The sequence below is a fragment of the Pyrgilauda ruficollis genome, unplaced genomic scaffold (genome assembly GCF_017590135.1).
Source record: "Pyrgilauda ruficollis isolate IOZ18807 unplaced genomic scaffold, ASM1759013v1 scaffold272, whole genome shotgun sequence".
In the NCBI taxonomy this organism is placed as follows: domain Eukaryota; kingdom Metazoa; phylum Chordata; class Aves; order Passeriformes; family Passeridae; genus Pyrgilauda; species Pyrgilauda ruficollis.
In genome coordinates, this window is record NW_024524067.1 from 151366 (window position 1) to 170808 (window position 19443).

At 37.1% G+C, this 19443-nt stretch overlaps 1 protein-coding gene across 39 annotated transcripts in view; it reads left to right on the top strand.

Moving 5' to 3' along the window:
* The window catches only part of LRRFIP2 (LRR binding FLII interacting protein 2), a 57402-nt gene extending 43369 nt beyond the window's left edge, over positions 1-14033 (top strand). For 29 of the 39 annotated variants that reach the window (XM_041471647.1, XM_041471635.1, XM_041471638.1 and 26 more), the window contains 10 exons: positions 995-1165; positions 1451-1543; positions 3557-3649; positions 7003-7104; positions 7345-7477; positions 8576-8625; positions 10153-10273; positions 11304-11383; positions 12292-12396; positions 13143-14033. In XM_041471647.1, coding sequence (XP_041327581.1) covers positions 995-1165; positions 1451-1543; positions 3557-3649; positions 7003-7104; positions 7345-7477; positions 8576-8625; positions 10153-10273; positions 11304-11383; positions 12292-12396; positions 13143-13253 — 1059 coding nt within the window. In that variant the 3' untranslated portion in view covers positions 13254-14033. The remainder of the gene's footprint in view (positions 1-994; positions 1166-1450; positions 1544-3556; positions 3650-7002; positions 7105-7344; positions 7478-8575; positions 8626-10152; positions 10274-11303; positions 11384-12291; positions 12397-13142) is intronic. The other 10 variants (XM_041471637.1, XM_041471642.1, XM_041471665.1 and 7 more) reach the window with 2 other exon arrangements.
* The last annotated feature ends 5410 nt before the right edge of the window (positions 14034-19443 follow it).

A 19443-nucleotide genomic window follows, 5' to 3' on the forward strand; every position in this document is an offset into this window, starting at 1 on the left:
CTTCAAGGAACAGATTACATGATGTACAAAGACATTGTAGTAGGGCTTAGATCTACTTTGTCCAGGGATTGGCTTAATAGTTCTTTTTCAATTCTAAAATTAGGACTCTGAAAATCAATTTTTGTTATTTTTAAATCATAGAATGTTAAGGAGTTGGAATGGACCTTAAAGATCATGTAGTCCCAACCCCTATATAATGCATATTGAAATAAAAGCATGCTTAAAAGCGCTTGGAGTGATAGTTTCCTAAGTATTTAAATGGTTGATATTTGTTACAACTCTGACAAAAAAAACCCCAACTAGAACTAAAAACAAGATAAAATGGTAAATGGGGGAGATTTGTTCAAGAGGCTATATAGCAAGGCATGTACACCTTTAGGCAGAGAACCAAGTTACATGCTTTTTAAAAAAAAAATTAGTAAGTAAACCAAAGATAAAATATCTGTTTAAATAGTGAATTCTTTTTACTGGAATCATGTGGCTGTCATAAAGATTTAAATCTAAGGTCATACGGTGCTACTTAAACAGCGAGCATTAAGTTAAAGCTACTCTTGGGATTATTTTTGTGGTCTCTTTTACTGATTTAATTCTCCACATTCTCTCTGTTAGATTTGTTGCCTCATTCTGAACTGTTTTCTCATGTATGCCTTGAGAACACTGATATTCCTACTAGATACGTGGTGTTCACTAGAATGTGAAGCTGTGATGTTACTACTGTATCCCTGTGAGTTGCTGTGAATGTGGCAGAGTAGAAAAGTGGAATGTTATCTTGTATTTTTCATGCTTTTTTAAACTTTTCATTGTTGTGTATGACCAAAGTTGAATAATGGACCTAAACTGTTACTTAGTATCTCTAAAGAATATATTTCAGAAACAAAAATGGTTGCATAATTTTAATGTCCAACATCTCATACTTTAACATTATGGTGGTATTTTAATGTTATAACAATGCATCAAAAAGTTAGACTAACGTGAACTCTTCTGCTGTTTGTAGGATTCACTAGCTGAAGTTGAAGAGAAGTACAAGAAAGCTATGGTTTCCAATGCCCAACTAGACAATGAGAAAAACAACTTGATTTACCAAGTGGATACTTTAAAGGATGTTATTGAGGAGAAAGAAGAACAGATAGCAGAGTTCTGTAGGGAGAATGAAGAGAAGTCAAAGGTATTTTTTTTCTAATTATAAAGTACAGAAACCTGGACTACTTATTAAGAATAGTTGAAAATACTCAGAGTAGCTTTACTTGTTAGTATTGGGCACAAGTCTTTATGGCATTTTTTCTCTCTACAGTTTATTAAATAAAATCTTCTGTGTGGTAAGTGTCTGGACAACTTATTTAGACCCCTTCAGTGGTCTTTTAACTGCTTGGTAGGTATAATGTCTCAAATCCATGCAGCAATTTCATACGTAACTCAAAATAAATATAAATAATTGATTTATTTAATACAGGAATTGGAAAGACAGAAACACACCTGCAGTGTTCTGCAGCATAAGCTGGATGAACTTAAAGAGGGCCTTCGACAGAGAGATGAATTGATAGAGGTATGCTCATATGAGTGTAGGATAGAACCTGTGCAACTAAATGTGGTGTAAGAGTTGAATGGAAATCATACACAAAACAGGATTAAATATTATCTTGCATTATTAAGAAATAATTTACCTTGTTTTAGTGTGTAGAATTTAAGCTGCTGTTCCTCCTAAATTTATGAAGCTGAAAATGTCTCTGCAAGGTTTTCAAATGTATTACATCTTGCAAAGCCTTTAATTCTTGTGAGAAATTGTGGTTTTCTCATGAATGTTCCTAGTATCTTTTCTTTGTTGTGAGGGCAGAATTAATATTTGTGTGGCCAAAATAATTTTCCATAGCTAAAAGTTCTGATGCATGGATAATACCAAATGTTATTCTTTGCCTTTCCCAAAAATTTCTATTTCATTTATTTCAGATTTTTATGAGTATCAACAGTTGAAATTTGCCATACTGAATATTTGTTTGCTTACCATTCAAGCATAATACACAGCAATACTGGTCAGCATGTTATTGGCCACAACCATGTTGCTGGGTGTGCAGTGTGTTCTTTCCCCCTCTCACCTGCTTCTTTTTCCCCTTTTCCCTTTTGTTTCTGGAATCAAACCCTCCCACCCTGAAATCCTAGAGTTATTATCAGTCTTCATTTTAAAATGATCCATAAAGATAGATAGATATATATATATATATGAAGGTATATTGTCAGCAGTATATGGGTGTCCATTTCCCAATTATTTTAGTTGGAACTTGTAGTCCAATTATTACATAATTTTCCCACTGTGTCTTTATTGCAGTAAAAATTTATTATCTTTAAGAGTATAGGCCAAAGTCTCCTACTGTCATTTTCAAAAGCTGTGTAATAGTTCATTGATCCTTTATTTCTTCACTATATTCTTGTCCTCTCTAGGTGGTAGGTACTGTAACTCAAAATGGTTTCTGAAAAGTCCCAGTTTTGTTTTAGAAGTATTATGCTTCATGAACTGGAGTTGATATGACTTAATAGCAGAAGAAAAGGATTAAGATTATCCTAAGTATCAGCATTTTGAGTTAGCATAAATGCTGACAAGCAAAAGCCCTAAAAATTTCTGTTGTGGCTCTGTTGCTTGCTCTGTTATCTTTGACTGCACTGAGAATTAAAGAACAGCTTTGCATGTTCTTGTTTGGGGTTTTGGTGGGGTTTGAGTATATGAACTAAGACTATGCAGTAGATTTTTCTGGAGTTTTTACTTTGGTAGAATATAGCATGTGTCAAATAGTCACAAATACATTCAGTCCCTTTGAAGGTTTGACCTGTATTTACCACCTATTGTGTCTTTTTCCCATCTATTAACACTAACAGAAAATCTAGCTGAAGCCATGTAGCTCTTTGCAGAAGGACATTGTCTTCTGTTCCCAGATGTAAAATCAAGTTCACTCTTAAGAAGGAAAAAAATTGTCTCTAGGTCTTAAAATTTTTAAGTAATCTTCATAGCTAAGCATTTAATTATGTTTTCAGGGGAAGGAACAAAATGCAATGATAGTCAGCTAAAAAAGTAGGACTACACTTGATACGTATTCATATAGTACCAGAAAGCAGTCAGCAATTGTCTTTTGCTTCCTGGATGTTTGATTCTAACTCCCTTCTTTATACTTTCAAGAAGATTATTTTATTTTGTAAAAAATTAATCAAACCAATTGTTAACAGTAATATTCGGATCCAAAGGGGACTTGAAGGTATCTGGAAAGTACAGCAGGGAAATTGTTTTGATCCACATACTGCAGTGGGAACAGTCACTAAAGAAAAGTAACTCTAGCTGCTGTAAGTTTTCCCAACAACAGTGATTGAATAGGATAAAATACCATTCTCTTGCATGAATGAATGAGAAATATATTACATTAAACTGCACACTGTTTCTGTAATTTCATGCTCATAAACTCTTTGGTTGACTTTTATTACTTAGTTTCCTTTATCTATTTTAATGTTTGGATTTTTTTTCCATTTCCTTACTTCTCTTTCCTCTTTTATTCTTCCCTCATCTTATTTACCACAGGCGAATCAACGTATGCAGGAGAATATAGACTTCATAACCAAAGAAGTGTTTGATCTCCAGGAGACAGTTAATTGGAAAGATAAAAAAATAGGGGTATGAATGAAATATGGGAGGAAAGCTATTTTTTTAAATTTAGAAGTAGATGGATGCCCTCTACATCCCAAGGAATTCTGTGTACTTCAAAGAACTTAAGGCCACTCCCAACTTACATGAATAAAATGTTTTGCAGTCTTTCTCTTCTTCAGAAAATGAGACACACTTAACTTGAATAATGATAAGTAGTACTAATTAAATTTGTAACATGAACTATTACACATACAAATTTACAATTTTTTTGCAAAAATTTTGATGGCATGCCTGGTGGTAAAAGATATGATCTTGAATTGACTTCTACAACCAACTTGCGCATTCCTGTATTGCACTTCTGATCTTTGTATAATTGGTTAGCTTGGATGCAACACTGAACCAAGCTGGTTTTCTGATATGGCACATTAAATACTTTGGGTATTGAGAATCGTAATTGAAACAATGGTTGTGGGTGACCTTTTGAGGAGCATCCGTAAGGTTCCTGTGTAGGAAGGAGAGTGGTACAGAAAGAACTGTGCTGATACTATGCAGCTAATGTAGGTCAGGCACGGTTTGTCAGCTTTGCTTCTGGGCAGGTAGAAGTCCCAGAAAGGAGTCACTGGTGATGACTACATGTCTCTGAACTTGTGGCTGTTCTGGGACACAAGTAGATTGCCTGGCGGCAATAGAGAGTTAATTGGAAAGCCTTTAAAAAGACATTGTCTGCCTCTTGACAGCTCAGGGGTCATTTCTCTCTACCTGAACTTTATACCATATTTCAATATATGTAGATTTCTTCGAAAATTGTTTTATTTGCTGGAGTTCAAGTGACCTTGAAAAGCTGCCTTTTAACTGGTGGTGGCCAGTTCAAAAACTATCCTGTCTTACTTTTTTTCATGTTTCAGTCTTTCTCTTCCATCATAAAAAAATTCAACATTCTAAAGTTTTCTGAACATTCTTCTGAAGGCTTTTTATCTTTAATTTACCCTATCCTTTCCATACTTATTTCTCACATTTGTATATTGGACTGTCTCAATTTGTGCAATATTTTTGTGCTCTTTGAAATACATTGCCAGAATCAGTACGAGTATATCCAATATTCAAATATACCTGCCAGCCAGAATGACAAAAAGATAGACATATTTTACTTTAGCCAAAATTGCCCTGCCAGTTTGTCTTCTTGTAAACACCATAACTGGTTATTTTTCTAGTTAGTTTTTGGGGTTTTTTTTAATTCTCAGAATTGAACTCTCTTAGAGAAGAAAATGTAAAAATGCTGCTCTTTTCTTTCTGATATCTCTAAATATTTACATACTTTTCTTAGCTCACAGTTTTTGAACCTTTCTCCCTCCTACTGCTAATTTTTATGTTATTCCAGCTTTAGATGTCACTGCGAAGCTTCACAGTGTAGTTTATAACTAAAATTGTAACCAAATTTTACAATGTATATAAGACATTTTAGCCATTTCAGAAAAAGAAAGGGAGGCAAACAGAACAAAATAGCACAAGTTTGTTTTACACCTGCCTTCATATGTTGTCCTGTTTCTACAGTGCTTGAAATTTGTGGTTATATTTGATCCTAAATTAGATCAGTTTGAGGACACTGAGTTACAGCGTTGTGTTATATTCCTGAAATACACAGTTATTCTACTGTTTAGTAGCTCCAAATTTTCATTTAGTAATGGCAACTCTTGAGTTTGGTATAAAAGTTATGAAGGCTTTTGGAATATTTAGAAAAAAGGATTCCAAATATCTCTGGATTCTGGCATATTATCAGATTTTGCTCATATAAGTATGGTAAAATCTGTCTGCAGAACTTTGTTGTCCTGATTTCTGTTTCCTGCTCCAACGGAAGAATTGCAGAGGTAGATTTTGTGCAAAATCCATGTCATATTAAATTAAACCTTCAGTGTACAAACACTAAGAATTTTACTAGTTTTGAATAACGATTACTTAGATCTACATAAGTGGAAATACATAGTATCAGTTTCACTTCCTCCCCCATCAGAATTTTCTGATTTCCAACACTTGTATTATTAGGGGGTAAGGATAGAAAATATGTTTGGGGAAGGTCAGCATCATCACAGGTCACTGTCAAGTACACACAATCTGTGTCTATGATTCTGGGCTGTTGTGTCCATTCTCTCAAGTGGTGAGCTTACTTCCCCTTCCATCTCTTCCACTGTTCTTCAAAAATTAAAAAGATGCATGTGTCTTTTAAGTAGAGCACAAAATTATGTAATGATTAAGGTTCTTCATGCTATTTGTAAAGTAGTTAGAGATCTAGTGTGTGCTAGGAAATAAAAGGACATTTACAGATTTTTAAATTAAGATGTCAGCTACTGTTTTCACACATGTTGAATTGCCTTTATTTTATATGTTACATTTACATATAATTAAATCAAGTGTAACAGCACTTGACAAAATTTTCTGTTGAAACTGAGTAATGCTTTAGAATATTGCTCTAGTATACAGATTCTAGATAGTTATTAAAATTCAGTATATTGAAGTTACATGAGGCAAGTACAGTACAAATGTATACACCTTCATTTCTGTCATGGTATCAGTCCATTCCTACACATTCATGTATAGGATGAGGTTTAGTTGGATTATTTTCTTGGCCAAAATGTGTGTATACTTTGGCACTTGCTGTATGGTGAGGATTATTTTTAATGCATGCAGTATTGTATGCTGCCCAGTCAAGTAGAAGTGTCCAACTAACTACCAGGTAACCTCTCCAGCTTAGCTAGGCAAACCTATCTACACCCATGTTGCACTTCTAGCTGCTGTACTTTTTTGTGCTAAAATAGTGCTACTAGTGTTTGCTGCTTTTTTTGTTTCTCTCTAAAACTAATTGCTTTCGGTTTAGTAAATGGTGTTGTTACCCTTAAGCAACTAGTAAATAAACTAGTATTCATGAGTGGATACATTCAAGGTCTTCCATGATGTATGATTTCTACTTCTGTACCTTATAAAAGGCAGAGAAATTAGTTCAATAGATGTACTGTTTTAGGATCTTTGCCATTTGCATTTCAGCAAATTTTATTTCTTGCCGCAGAGTGCCTGTATGAGAAGAATCACTTACTCTTTTGGTACTCAATTTAGTTTATCAAAATTTCCTAAAAAATAGAATTTGCTGGATTAAAAAAAAACTCTCGAAAAATCTAAGAAAAAAAGTAATAACAAGTGCAACATGAAGTTAGATATGCAACTTGTAGAAGGCAGTTATCTGAGATGTATATTACTACATATTTAAAAATCACTTTTAATTTCTTTACCTGTATTGAGCTATTTGTATTTACTTGTAGAAAATCTTTCTGCTGTCTGTCATATGCTTTTTCTCTGTGCCATTCTTTTTCTTGCTATCTGCCTGAGTCCAGGCCCTAGAAAGACAGAAAGATTACTTTGACTGCATTAAGAATGAGCGAGATGAGCTCAGAGAGGAGTTGGCTGACCTGAAGGAAACAATGAAGAGAGGACAGGTATGTTGGTAGTAGTTATTTACAGTAACAAATCCAGAAATGGGACATGAAATCAACATCAATAAAAAGGAGGAAGAATTCTTGTGCACTCTGAAAACCTGACCTTAGGGTAGGACAAATGGTCCATATCATTGTAATTGTTTCAATGAATTTGAAAAGCTCTTTAAAAACTTACCTGTTGATTTCTATTTTAGCACTTCTGTAGTATGACTAGTTTATTTTTTGTTTTGTTTTTTTTAGAAACATGGATTAGTTATAATTCCAGATGGCACACCAAATGGGGATCTAAACCATGAATCAGTGGTTGGTACAATAACAGTTGTATCACAAGAAGCAGCTCAAGTCTTGGAATCTGCAGGAGAAGGACCACTAGGTAAAAGTATCCTAGCACACTTTATAGAGTTTTTTATATAGGCTTTGTTTCCTCTCATTCACAGTGGGTGTGACTTACATTTGCATATGCAAGCACCTGTGATGCTTCTGGAATATGTGCTTACACAGCTTTCAGAACTGATTTTAATTTTTTGTTTGTTCTGAGTAGTCATGTAGTCAGATGTATCTTTTGAGTAAGAAAAAACAGTATGTGCTTAGATGTTTGAAACTGATTAGTTCTCTTGGTCCAGTTCCTGTTTTAATACTGACAGAAAACATCTTGCTTTAAAGCGTCATTTTTTGGATTACTATGTTTTCCATTGTGTTTCATTAAAATAATTCTTTAGAAGTATACGTAATCAATGAAAGTACATCAAGTGCAGTCTTCCATCACATTCATTAGAAAAAGAAGTTTTAAAAGCATTCAAAAAATGACAGAGACAACAGACACACTAATTGGGGGTTTTGGGATTAAGTCATTTTAACTTGCTTTTATCTTTAGGTTGAGCAAGTTATTGTATGCAAGTTCAACCCACTGTAAAACTCTATTAACATGTAGAAAAATAATCTCTATATAATTGAATTATACTTGTACTTGTATAATTATATATATATTGAATCTATATAATTGAATTATACTACATATTTTTGTATTGACATCAATTACACTTGATACATACTTCTGCTGTGGCTCCCTCACAGGGGAATACAGATATTACTATGCTTCATTTCTGTCAAAGTTACAATTTCTAAGGGAGCTGCTCTAGTCTTAGCACAGTGTTGCTTGACTGTAGTAATGGCTTGTAGTCATTACTGATCTTTTGACTAAGTAGAGATATTTGCTAAACTCTTTTGCTCTTTTGATAAACTCTGAGGTCTTGTTTTTAGAATTGTTATACTAATAAACAGTGTGAATAAAGTATTTTTCCCTTTTTTCTGCTATTAACTGAAGGTTGTTGTGTTATTAGTGAGATATCAAAGTTGTCCTAGTTGCTGTTAGCTTTGATGAGCATTTCATTTGGAATGGAAAAAAAATTTATGAAAAACATATCCTTAGTTACAGATTTCTCTGATTTTTAATTCGGTTCTTTTGTTTTAGATATCAGGCTACGAAAACTGGCTGGAGAAAAGGAGGAATTACTGTCCCAGGTAAAATAAGTTCACCTTTGTGTATCATTTTACAGACTACATATACATATATATATATATACATATATATATATATATATATATATATATATATATATATATTTGCTATATATATGTATAGCATATATATATATATGTGCAATAAACAAATGTTAAGCACAAAAGTGCTTAATCAGATACGTAAGCACTAAAGCAAAATGAAATATTAAAGTTTTCACCTCAGTGACTGTCTGGAATTAGCAGTTCCTCTTGCTATTGTTCTTATCCATGGAACTTTGATCTTGGTTGGTAAATAAACTTCATTTCAGTAGCTGGTTAACTGAAATTTAACTTGTTCCTGACTTTACTATTAGTGCATATCCTTAAAGCTCTTTCTTTTATTTTCTTTTCTTTTATCTGTGTAACTGTCTTATGCATAAATATTAAAGTCAGTACAACTACACTCTCATAAGCTCAAGTTGCATTTTCTTCAAAATTGCTGAGTGATGCTATTTCATTGATCATTTTGGTAACTCAGAGAGAAAATTAATATTAAAAATAATAGTGTTTAAATACAGCTTTGTTTTGAGAAGAAAGGACTCAAGCAAACATACAGGCATTGAGCAATTGTTAAGAATTCTACAGTTTTTGTTCTTTTAGTTGAAGACATTGCAAATTTAAAGCATTGTTGTTTGGGTTTGCTGTGAATGAACCTTAATTATAGTACAGATACTTTTTTGGACTGCCAGTAAATTATAGTATTGAATATATAAAAATATGTAAGCACACATTTATCACTGTATAATTTAAAAACCACTGATCATATATTTGATTTGTATAATGAATGGGGAGTTTGCAAGTTAACTCACATACTGCTAATCTGCAGAACAATATTTTAATAAGAGTGTCCAAAAAGTAGCCCCTACTTCTTTCATAATGTTCATACACAGGGCACATAGCTGAGAAATCTATGTTCTCTGACTATTGGAAAAACTGAGAGACAGCTGCTGTAGCATGAAATGGAACTATTAAAGACTAATGTGCACTACAGGCTGGCCTAGGACTATTGTTTCCAGGTGAAGTATGAGAAAGGACACCCTAAAAAAGCCATGGATTATTGTCTGTAAATTCTCTAGGATAGTGGTCAATATCTTCGTGTGTGTTTGGAGTGGGAAACATACACAGTAGAAGAAATCCATAAATGGAGTTTAATGCCATCTCCTCTTCTGAAAAAAGTGAGCTGTGTTAGTTATAAGGTGCCCCTGCACTGTACAGATATCCCTGCAGTACTGACCAAACTGGTGGGTTTGGGTTGTACATTGACATGCAGAGGGCACTTGCCCAGTGATGGGAATGGGTGTCTACAGCCACAAACCTCAGGGACTGACTCCCCTGCATCTCTCTGCAATTCTTGTTTACAGAACCTTCTCAGCCAGTGGCATCTCAGTAGATGAGATGCCTTTTTACCATTGAACATTTAGATACACAGCTGCTGAACTTCTGGCTTCTGGGAGTCTTTTTTTCATAAAGAAACACTTCCTTTTTCAGGTTAGAAAACTGAAGATGCAGTTAGAAGAAGAACGACAGAAATACTCTAAAAGTGATAGCATGAATCCAGATACAATAGACTTGGAGAATGGCTCTGACTTGCAGCTAATTGAAATGCAAAGTAGGTGTATGGTTACTGTTCAAAGTTATTCTTGCAGACAGGACTTCCAGCTACTCTTGCTGTGCACTAGTTGTATTGTGAGTGACTATATTGTTGAGCAGATAGGTTTTTTGTTGGTATATATGGAATATATATATATATATATATATATATACACATATATATATTCCATTCCTTGCATGGAATTCTCACTGCAGAGTACCTTAAAAATCTCCCTCTTTCAGTGTTGAAGAACAGCATTCTGGTTATTTTTCAGTTGATAACCTTGCCTAGAGTGGGTGCCACTACTTGAGTATAATTTTTAAACAATAGAATTTCAGATAAGATTTTTTAAAATATATATTCTATGGGATGATTTTGTTCAATCAATCTTTGATATAGAAACCTAATCTAGAAGACTTCTGTTCCGAAGCAAAACATAAAAATTTATTTACCTTAATATTTAGTGTTGCTTCATAGAAGCATAAGATGCTTTTCATTTCAAGCAAGCTATTCAGCTGAAAACTTGTTAGACAGACTGTCATTTAGTATGCTTGTGTTAATGAACATGAACAAAGCACTGGCAATGTGAGGGCTCAAATGTAACACCAAAATAATTTGCAAAGTTCCTTAGAGTTTGTCAGTCAGGTTCAAGCCTTGTGCTCCTTATTCAAATATTATTACAGATGTTTAAGCTGAATGCTGCTCAATGCTTATTGTGGTCTGGCATTTTGCAGTGTGTGTTGATTATTATGTTGATCTCTAAGCAATTAGTTTGCTGATCTAAATGTGTTTTAAAAGGTGTGTATCTCAATTGTGGCCTGAGATTTAATGCACACTTTATAGAGACTGTAGCTGTTTTCTCTAAATAAAAGAAAATTATTTCCTTTCCATACTCTTTTAGATTGCTGAAAGAACATTTACCTCTTTGTGATCTTGGGTATGGGCTTCTCAGTAAAATGGTCTTTTTAATTAATTTTAATTAAAAGGGGAACTGCTACTTAAGAGAGTTGTTGCTTTGACTAACATATTGATGTCAATTTTTGTCTAGGAGATGCCAACAGACAAATTAGTGAATACAAATTCAAGCTTTCAAAAGCTGAACAAGATATAACTACTTTAGAACAAAATGTAAGTGTCTTTTATCATGTTTGTTATTACACTGCACACTTTTGCAATACTTTTTTCAACAAAAACTATGAAAGCATATTTCATAATTTGATTTACTGTTTGGTATTTAGTTTACATAGAATGACACCAAATTTTTTCATATTTCCTACAATTAAATACCTGTGCACTACAGTTAAATACCTGTGCACAGCCTTAACCATAAGAGAAAATCTTAGAGTGCTGAGCTATAAAACCATGTTATTGACTTACAAAGTGTGATTGTTTTTGTAGATGTGTAACTGCAGAGAGTAAATTTTGTACCTTCCACAGTACAACTTCCTTATGAGTCATTAAGTTACATGAATTGGTTTTCTTGAACTAGTAGCTTCAGTTCTTTATAATCTGCCATACTTTTGTATTTTAGGAACTTAATTACAGCTTATTACCTAAAAAATTAAATGAAAGGTTGTAATTTAAATCACAGATGCGTATCTTTTCTCTTTTGCACAGATTCAGTCTAGTAGCCTATCATGTGGATTTAGGGGTAGCAGGGAGCTGTACATAGAACAATCCAGCCAGTGGGCTTTAGCATCTGCAGGTTGCCATCAGGATTTGTCTCAAGTCCTCTCCTTACTGCTGAACTCTGTGCTTGGGCTCAAGACCTCTTTCATCATGTCCTGATAAGAGTTCACAGTCTGCTTTCTACTTTGCATCTTTTCATGCAGTTTCTGCTTTTCAGTTTTCCACTTTAGTTTTTAATCCCATGTGTTTCCCAAGTCTTGAGTTTTTGTATTCCAGTTCTTCTCTCTCTGCTTAGTTCTTAAACCTTCTGTGTCTTCTCAGCTGTGTCCTTGGAAGAGCAGCTGATGGCAGGTGAACTCCAGGTGGAACACCTGAGTATGTTGCTTTTGTCTTGTTTGGGTTTACAGATTGGACGACTTGAGGGACAGGTTGCAAGGTATAAAAATGCAGCAGAAAATGCAGAAAAAGTAGAAGATGAACTCAAAGCTGATAAAAGGAAGCTTCAGCGAGAGGTAACTGAGTTGGTTTCCTTTCCAGCTGTATGTTCCTTTCTGTCTTAAGCTGCTGTCTTTTACCTCCAAGCTCTCTTTTTTTGTAATCTTTGAATACATCTTTTAATTGTTTTTTAATATGACCTTCAAGTCTCAATATGACATTCAGAAGACATCTGTGACATGTTAAAGTAATGCTAACTACGATTCAATGCTGTACTTCCTTGAAAGGAATCATCTAAGTGGTTTTTTTTTCGAAATGTGATAACTTGTAATATTTTAAAGTAGTCCTACAAAGTATTGCCAGAGAGATGAATGGTTCCTATGTCAAGTGACAGCCTGGGAATTTTCCAGCTTGGATCTCACAGGATTCTGGGAAGAAGCTGCATTTAACTGTGCTGTTGGTCATTTTTGCTTAAGAGATGCTGCATCACTAGCATGATAGCTGCTACCTGTGATGGGAATACGTATCGGTATGCAAGTAATAATGGTGGAGATTAGTTTACCTTGTTCTAGGTAATTGGTTTAATGTAATGGGAGGTTACAGGCACCTAATTCTTTTAGAATGAACACACTTCATGTTTCAGTTGCTTCACAATTGTTTTTAACAGTTTAATTCTGTTTCATCTGCCTGCAATAATGGAAGTCATATCTTAACTTCTGTGGTACTCTTACAAAACATAATACTTTTATTCCTCTTATCCAGCTTGAGAACAGCACAAAGTCCAAATAAACTAAACTGATAATAACTTTTTTTCATTTTATAGTTAAGAACAGCACTGGATAAGATAGAAGAAATGGAGATGACCAATAGCCATTTAATGAAAAGGCTGGAGAAGATGAAGGCAAATAGGACTGCGCTTTTATCTCAACAGTAAAATGGAAATTGAAAATGCAATGCACTGCTCCTTGAATAACTAGTCCCTAGCTTGTTTATAAATACAGACTTTCAGTGGCACAAACTATTTGAACACTGAGCTGTTCACTGGTGGTTTAGTTTCATAATTAAATGACATACTTTTTTGTAAATTATGAGAGAATGAAATGTAGTTTGAATTCCCATGTGAATGACAGCAGTTTTTCAGTAGTGTTTGATTCTAGAGTCAAAGACAGTGCACAATGCTCTATGTTTTTACTACTGTGGAATCAAGTTTACTCACTATCTCTTTTGGCTGCTTTAATGAGGCTTGATGCTCAGAGACAGCTGCATGAATTCAAGACACTGTTATGAAACTAACATATACTTGCCTAAGACATCACACAGCACAAGTGCCTTTTATCTGGTGAAATTTGGTCTTCATTGTTGAAATAACCTTTGGAACCAGAAAGCATTTTATTTTAAGATACATTTGGGGTATTCCCTAAACTTTATACATTTTGAAAATACATTTTTTAAAATATTTAAATTTATAAGAAAAAATAGGGACTGTATATAAAGATCGGCTTCTTTTGCATGGGCACATCTGACTTCTATGTAATTTTGGCAAATACTAGCCCCTGATACTCTTAGCATTAAGAGCAGAAATTTAAAAACTGAGGTTGTACGCCATCAAATTGTGTCATCTGCTTAAGTGTGAATTGAAATTTTATGGCGGGGAAGAAGGGGGTGAGAAATGTGGCTAAGGAGTTTATTAAAATGGACACATTACTGACCAAAACTGGATGTTGTGTTTTCTTTTGAATATGGAGATGCTAACAGGACAGAGCAAAATCTGTGGAATAGTAAGATCTGATCTTCATCTTAACAAGTATCTTTCTGCCTTTGAAAGAGTGAGTTTGAATTTTTTTTTTCTTAAACTAGTTACTAGTTACTACTGTTTGACAGTACTGCCATGGAGCAGAGGAGCTGCACAAGGAAGAAGGTATTTTCTGGAATGGTGTGGTTTTTTGTCTGTGGCATACTCCCTGTAGACAGTGAATACTGTTAAGAACTTTGACTCTTTGAGCTGGCGTATCACAAGTAGGACATCAGTAGTACTTGCAGTGGGAATTCTGAAGTGTTTGAAGTCGCACTGCCCCCGTGTTGAACTTTTCATGAGGCCAGAAGGAGCCTTGGTCTGAGAAGAATCATTCTTTTGGACTTGTAGCAGGTATTTTCTGCTTTGAAATTGCTACTCTTCTGGGAGTATTTCTCAAAGCAAGACAGGTTTCAGGATCTTTGCAATCCTGAGCTAGTACCCCTGCTTCACCAGAGCAGTTTTCAAAGAACAGCCATCTTGACAATTCAAAACTGAAGCTTTTTGTCTCTGGATGTCTCTTGGACATGGAAAATAAAATTCCTTCCCTGTTGAGATACCTTGTAAATAGCAGGTCTACTTAGGCCTGTTTATTAAATAGGAGATACACTTTGGTGATCACATAAATCATTGTCTGTGCTGTTAACTCTTTCCTTTTTGCTGTGTACTTATTCAGTAGAAACTCTTTAACTCTTGATTAGTTCTTAATCATAGGTATTTTGAAGATAAATGGATACTATGAAGATTTTCAGCTAAAACCTTATTTGGTTCATTCACTTTTCATTCACTTCCTGTAAACCACCCCATTGAAGCTGGACATTTTATGGCACAGGGAAAACTGCAGCTTCAATATGAAACTGTGAGAGTCAGATAAGAACTTTTTCTGGGGTAGAGGTAAAGGATCAGTACATCCTTTCTTAAAATCAAGATTTCTAGTAGTTTTTTTAAAGAAAAATTATTAACAGTTCTGTTAGCATGGGCATATTAATTGAAGAGATTCCCAAGTTCTTGCTACCAGAAAATTAAAACAAATTCAACAAAATATCAAGAACAAGAGTCCCAATGGGGGAGGTACCAGGAAAAGCAGTAAGAAGGGAGAAAAAAAAGGCATTATTATTTTGTCTTGATACAGTATAGGCATGAAAAAAATTGTAAATAATTATGAGTGACAATTGGATAGCAATATGGAAAGCTTTTTAAAATTTATTTTTACCAAAGCACAATTTATTTAATCAGAACTGGAGAACCGTGTATCTGTGATGAGCAAATGAATAGAATATGATGGTACCAGTATTGCTAGAGACCACACATTGCTTGTTTGCCAAATAAAATACAAGCATTAGGTGTAATTTGAAAAGCTTATGGAAGAAGTTACTATATTTGGTCAGTTCACCCAGGGTGTGGTTGAGGAATAAAGGGTAGGTTGTGTTTAATTATATTACTCAGGTAATTTTATTGGTGGTTGCAAGGTGACAGGGACAATTTTTAGTGGCTCTTGGATGTAGGGTTATACCAAATTATTGGTCACAAAAAGGCATCAGGTTAGTACAAGGTAGGCATAAAGATAACTAACATTGCATAATACCATTTTTTGGTTTATTGAGGGCATCTTTTTTTAACACCCAGCATGGTTTATCCTTCCCTCAAGTTTATGTGGTTTTGTTTGGTCTGTGGAGGGCTCTTAGGGCTTGGTGAAAGATTTGGTGAGTGTGTTATTAGGGAACAGACAGCACCAGAAAGGTATGTGCTTGAGTGGCAGTTACAGGCAGTGAAGTAGCCTCTCCAGTTTGAAACAACAGGAGCTGTTGTTTCAGTTTTTGATGCTTAAAAATTAAAAAAATAAATAATTTTTGGTTGCTTAACCCCCATGCAATTCCAATAAAGGCACAATTTTTTTTTTGTGTGTAAAGGACACAAAAAATTATCCTAGAGGAAGGAGATAAAAAGCTTGGAAAAGGATGAAAGAAATACTCTGCTTACAAAAAAATTTATTTTTGACAGCAAATAAACATTACCACCACCAAACTGATAAGCTGAGTGATGCTGTTTTGCTGTGATGAGGTACTGGCTCTTTGGAGAGAGAAACCAGAAAATTGTCAGTTGGAGAAGGCTCCTGTCCAGCCTTCCCCATTTGTAGTGCCCAGTCGTGTTAGTGGCTGTGCTCATAACGGCACCCAAACCTACCAATCAGTTCTCCATTCTAAAAGAGGACAGGATGGCAGGACTAGTGACACCTCCTCCAGTTAACCCGGAGATCAACCTCCTCACACCTGCAAGTGTGAGGGGAAGCATGTGTGCCCATTGCTGTCTTCTACTACCCACTATGCTACCCATGCAGTGAGGCCAGGTACCCACCTTAAGAGACCTGCTGCTGGAAGAGAAGCTGATCCCAAATGCTGTCCTCATCTGTCTTGTAGGAGGTGTACCTGCCAGGGTGGCACTGGCAGTGAATCCATTCTGCAGACAGTCACAACACTTTCCTATGCAGTCCAGGCACCAGCTAGAATCTTCCTTCAGAAAACAAATAACAAATGCATGAAAGTAAATTAAAGCCAAAAACCAGGAACACTTGCAAGGTAAAATGTTATCACTGTGTCACAGGCCTGAGGAAGACTGAACCATTATCTTCACGGAATAAACCTCCCCACAGGCAGGGAAAAAACTTTGCCTTTCCCAGCCCCTCCGCAAGGGCCTGCAAAGCAAACCTGCTGGTGCATGGATTCAGAACTCCTGCCTCTGCTACCCCCAGGGGTAGAGGTTTTTGTCAGGCTCCTCCCAGCCCATGCCAGGGTCAGTGGTGAAAGCTGTCAGCAAGGCTAGGAACTATCTCCCCTTTCAGAACACTCATGCCCTCCCCTGCAAAAAAACACCCTAGCAACTGGCTGAAAAATTAATCCTGCTGCACCACAGCAAAGCAGAGAACCTCCAGTGCCCAGCCAGGCTGGACTATGCAATGCCTGGGACCAGGAGCATTCCCCCTCTCACTAGGTGTAGACTTGACTTTGATTTTAACTGGGTGTAGACTGTCCTCAAGGAAGGTGCTGCAACCACAGTCAATCAACTTTGCCCTGCTGGTGGCCAAGCCAAGGATGGTTGTACCACAAAATGCCAGGTTGCAGGAAGACCATGAAGTCAGGGATCTGCAGTGGGGATGCTTCCCCTTTTCTGGTCCATGGAAACTTCACTGGACTGCCATTCTCAAGTACCATGGAGAGTGCTTAGCCACTTCTGCAACTTTCCCCAGGACTAGCAGAAGTATCTCATCAGCTGTGATCCCTACTCTGTGCTACACTTGCAGAAAAAGAGTGATTTTCTTGGCTTCTTAATGCCATGAGATGTGTAGAGCTGTTACTTGCTGAATCCTACTGTGCAGAGGGATGGATCTTTGGCATCTCTTGGAGTAGGTGAATGTCCTGCAGCCAAGAATGGTTGATAAGGTTAATGATGGCCTGTCCTAGCACCATTTGGCAAGGTGCTGGCACTCTGGGGAGAGCAGTCAAAAAGCTGCTGGACAATGGTCCCCTCTTTTCAAGGGTTTGCAGTGTCCAGGCTGTGCCCAATCCTTCCAATCTCTGTTTTGGAGAGCAGGATGGTAGGATGTGTGCCAGCTCCTCCACCTAACCATAGGAAATCAGTCTCCTCTGTAGCTACAAGAACAGGATGCTCGTATACCACCTGTAATCTCCCAACACTGTTATTCCTTCTGTGATGCAAACCAGGTACCAGCTCAAGACACCATGGCAGGAAGAAGATAATGGCCCAGAATAGTGTCCTCATCTCTGTTTAAGGGATGGAACCTGCAGACCATGTCACAGAGCAGAATGCCCAGGGACCAGATCATCACTGGATGTCCATGGTAGCAGAGGAAGATTATCCTCCCCTCAGGCATGTTGTACACCTGCTTTCCTGTGACATACAGATGGAGCTCATCAGGTGCACACTGCCCTTGCCTGGCATCCCTGAGGATGTGGGGACTGCACTGGTGGAACGCAGTGCAGTGTGTTCTGCTGCCTTCTTGCCAGCACCTGACTCTTGTTGACAAACTTTAGGTTGTAAAAGAAAGCCCCTGATGCTGAAAGAGGGCAGAGTGAACCCCAAGAAGCCCCAACCTTATGCAAGGAAAATGCCCATGCAGGAGGAGGGAGAACACTGCCTTTTATCTGCCCCCACTCCTGCACTGGTCAAGAAAAAAAATTATAGGCCAAGGCAGAAGAGCAGAGTAGGGCATCACAAGCCCTTCCATGCCTGCAAATGAAAGTTGCCAGCACAAAGGTTTTGCAAACATGCCTTTGCTACCCTCCACAGATTGTTATTGTTGGGCTGGTTCCCCCCCCATTAGTCCCAGCTGGCTCCCATTCTTCAAAATCCATCCTCACCCACCCTCCATGAAAAAAGCAACTTGAAGAATTATTCCCACCCCAGCAAAGGCTGCCCTTTTGTGCCCAACCAGGCCTCAGTGTGGGCTCACCTGAAAACTAAGTGCATAGCATGTCCTTTAGATTTGTGCTGCCCCTGAAGGTGATTAGCTTCACCTCACTGGTGGCCAGGTCAAGGATGATGTTCTCAGCCTTGACGTTGCACGCAGTGCAGGCCCCCATGGCTGGTGTGGGGAGAGCCATTAGGGTTACAGGCCTGTAGTTTCCAGGATCTTCCTTCCAGCCCTTGTAGATAGTTGTCATATTTGCTAGCTTCCTGTCACCTGGGACCTCCCCAGTTATCCAGGACTTCTATAAATTATTGACATTGGCTTGGTGAGCTCTTCCACCAGCTCCCTCAGTCACGGTGGGCAGTTGTCCAGAGTGGCACGACCTTCCCAAAGAAGCGTCTTGAAAAATACACCTTGGTGGCACAGGCATATCTGTACTCACACTGAGTGGTTTTAGCTTTTCTGTGATCTGGGCAACGCAGAAGAGAGACAGGGTCTTTGTGTGGGGTTCCAAGGAGAGCTTTATTGAGCTTCTTCCTCAAAGGGATCCAGGGACAACGAGCCACTCAGGCAGGGAAAGCAGGGGTTTATATATGGATTTTGAGAGGTGGGCCAGTGGGATGAGGGCACAGGTGTGGAGTGAGGGGGAAGGGCTAATGGGATACATTGAATCTGCATGTTGCAGCAAGGCATGCAGGGAGAAGCCTTTTTCCTTGCCCTAACAACAGTGGTTATTGCTTGAGGGGTTTTCCCTCCAGGGGAGCGTTCTGGCCTCTTTCCCTGTTGGCCCACTAGCCTCTGCACCTCAGTACCCTTGAGTGGATCTCATCTGGTTCCATAGACTCACAAATGCCTAAGTGGCATAGCAGGTTGCTGACCATTACCTCCTGAATTATGGGAGATTCA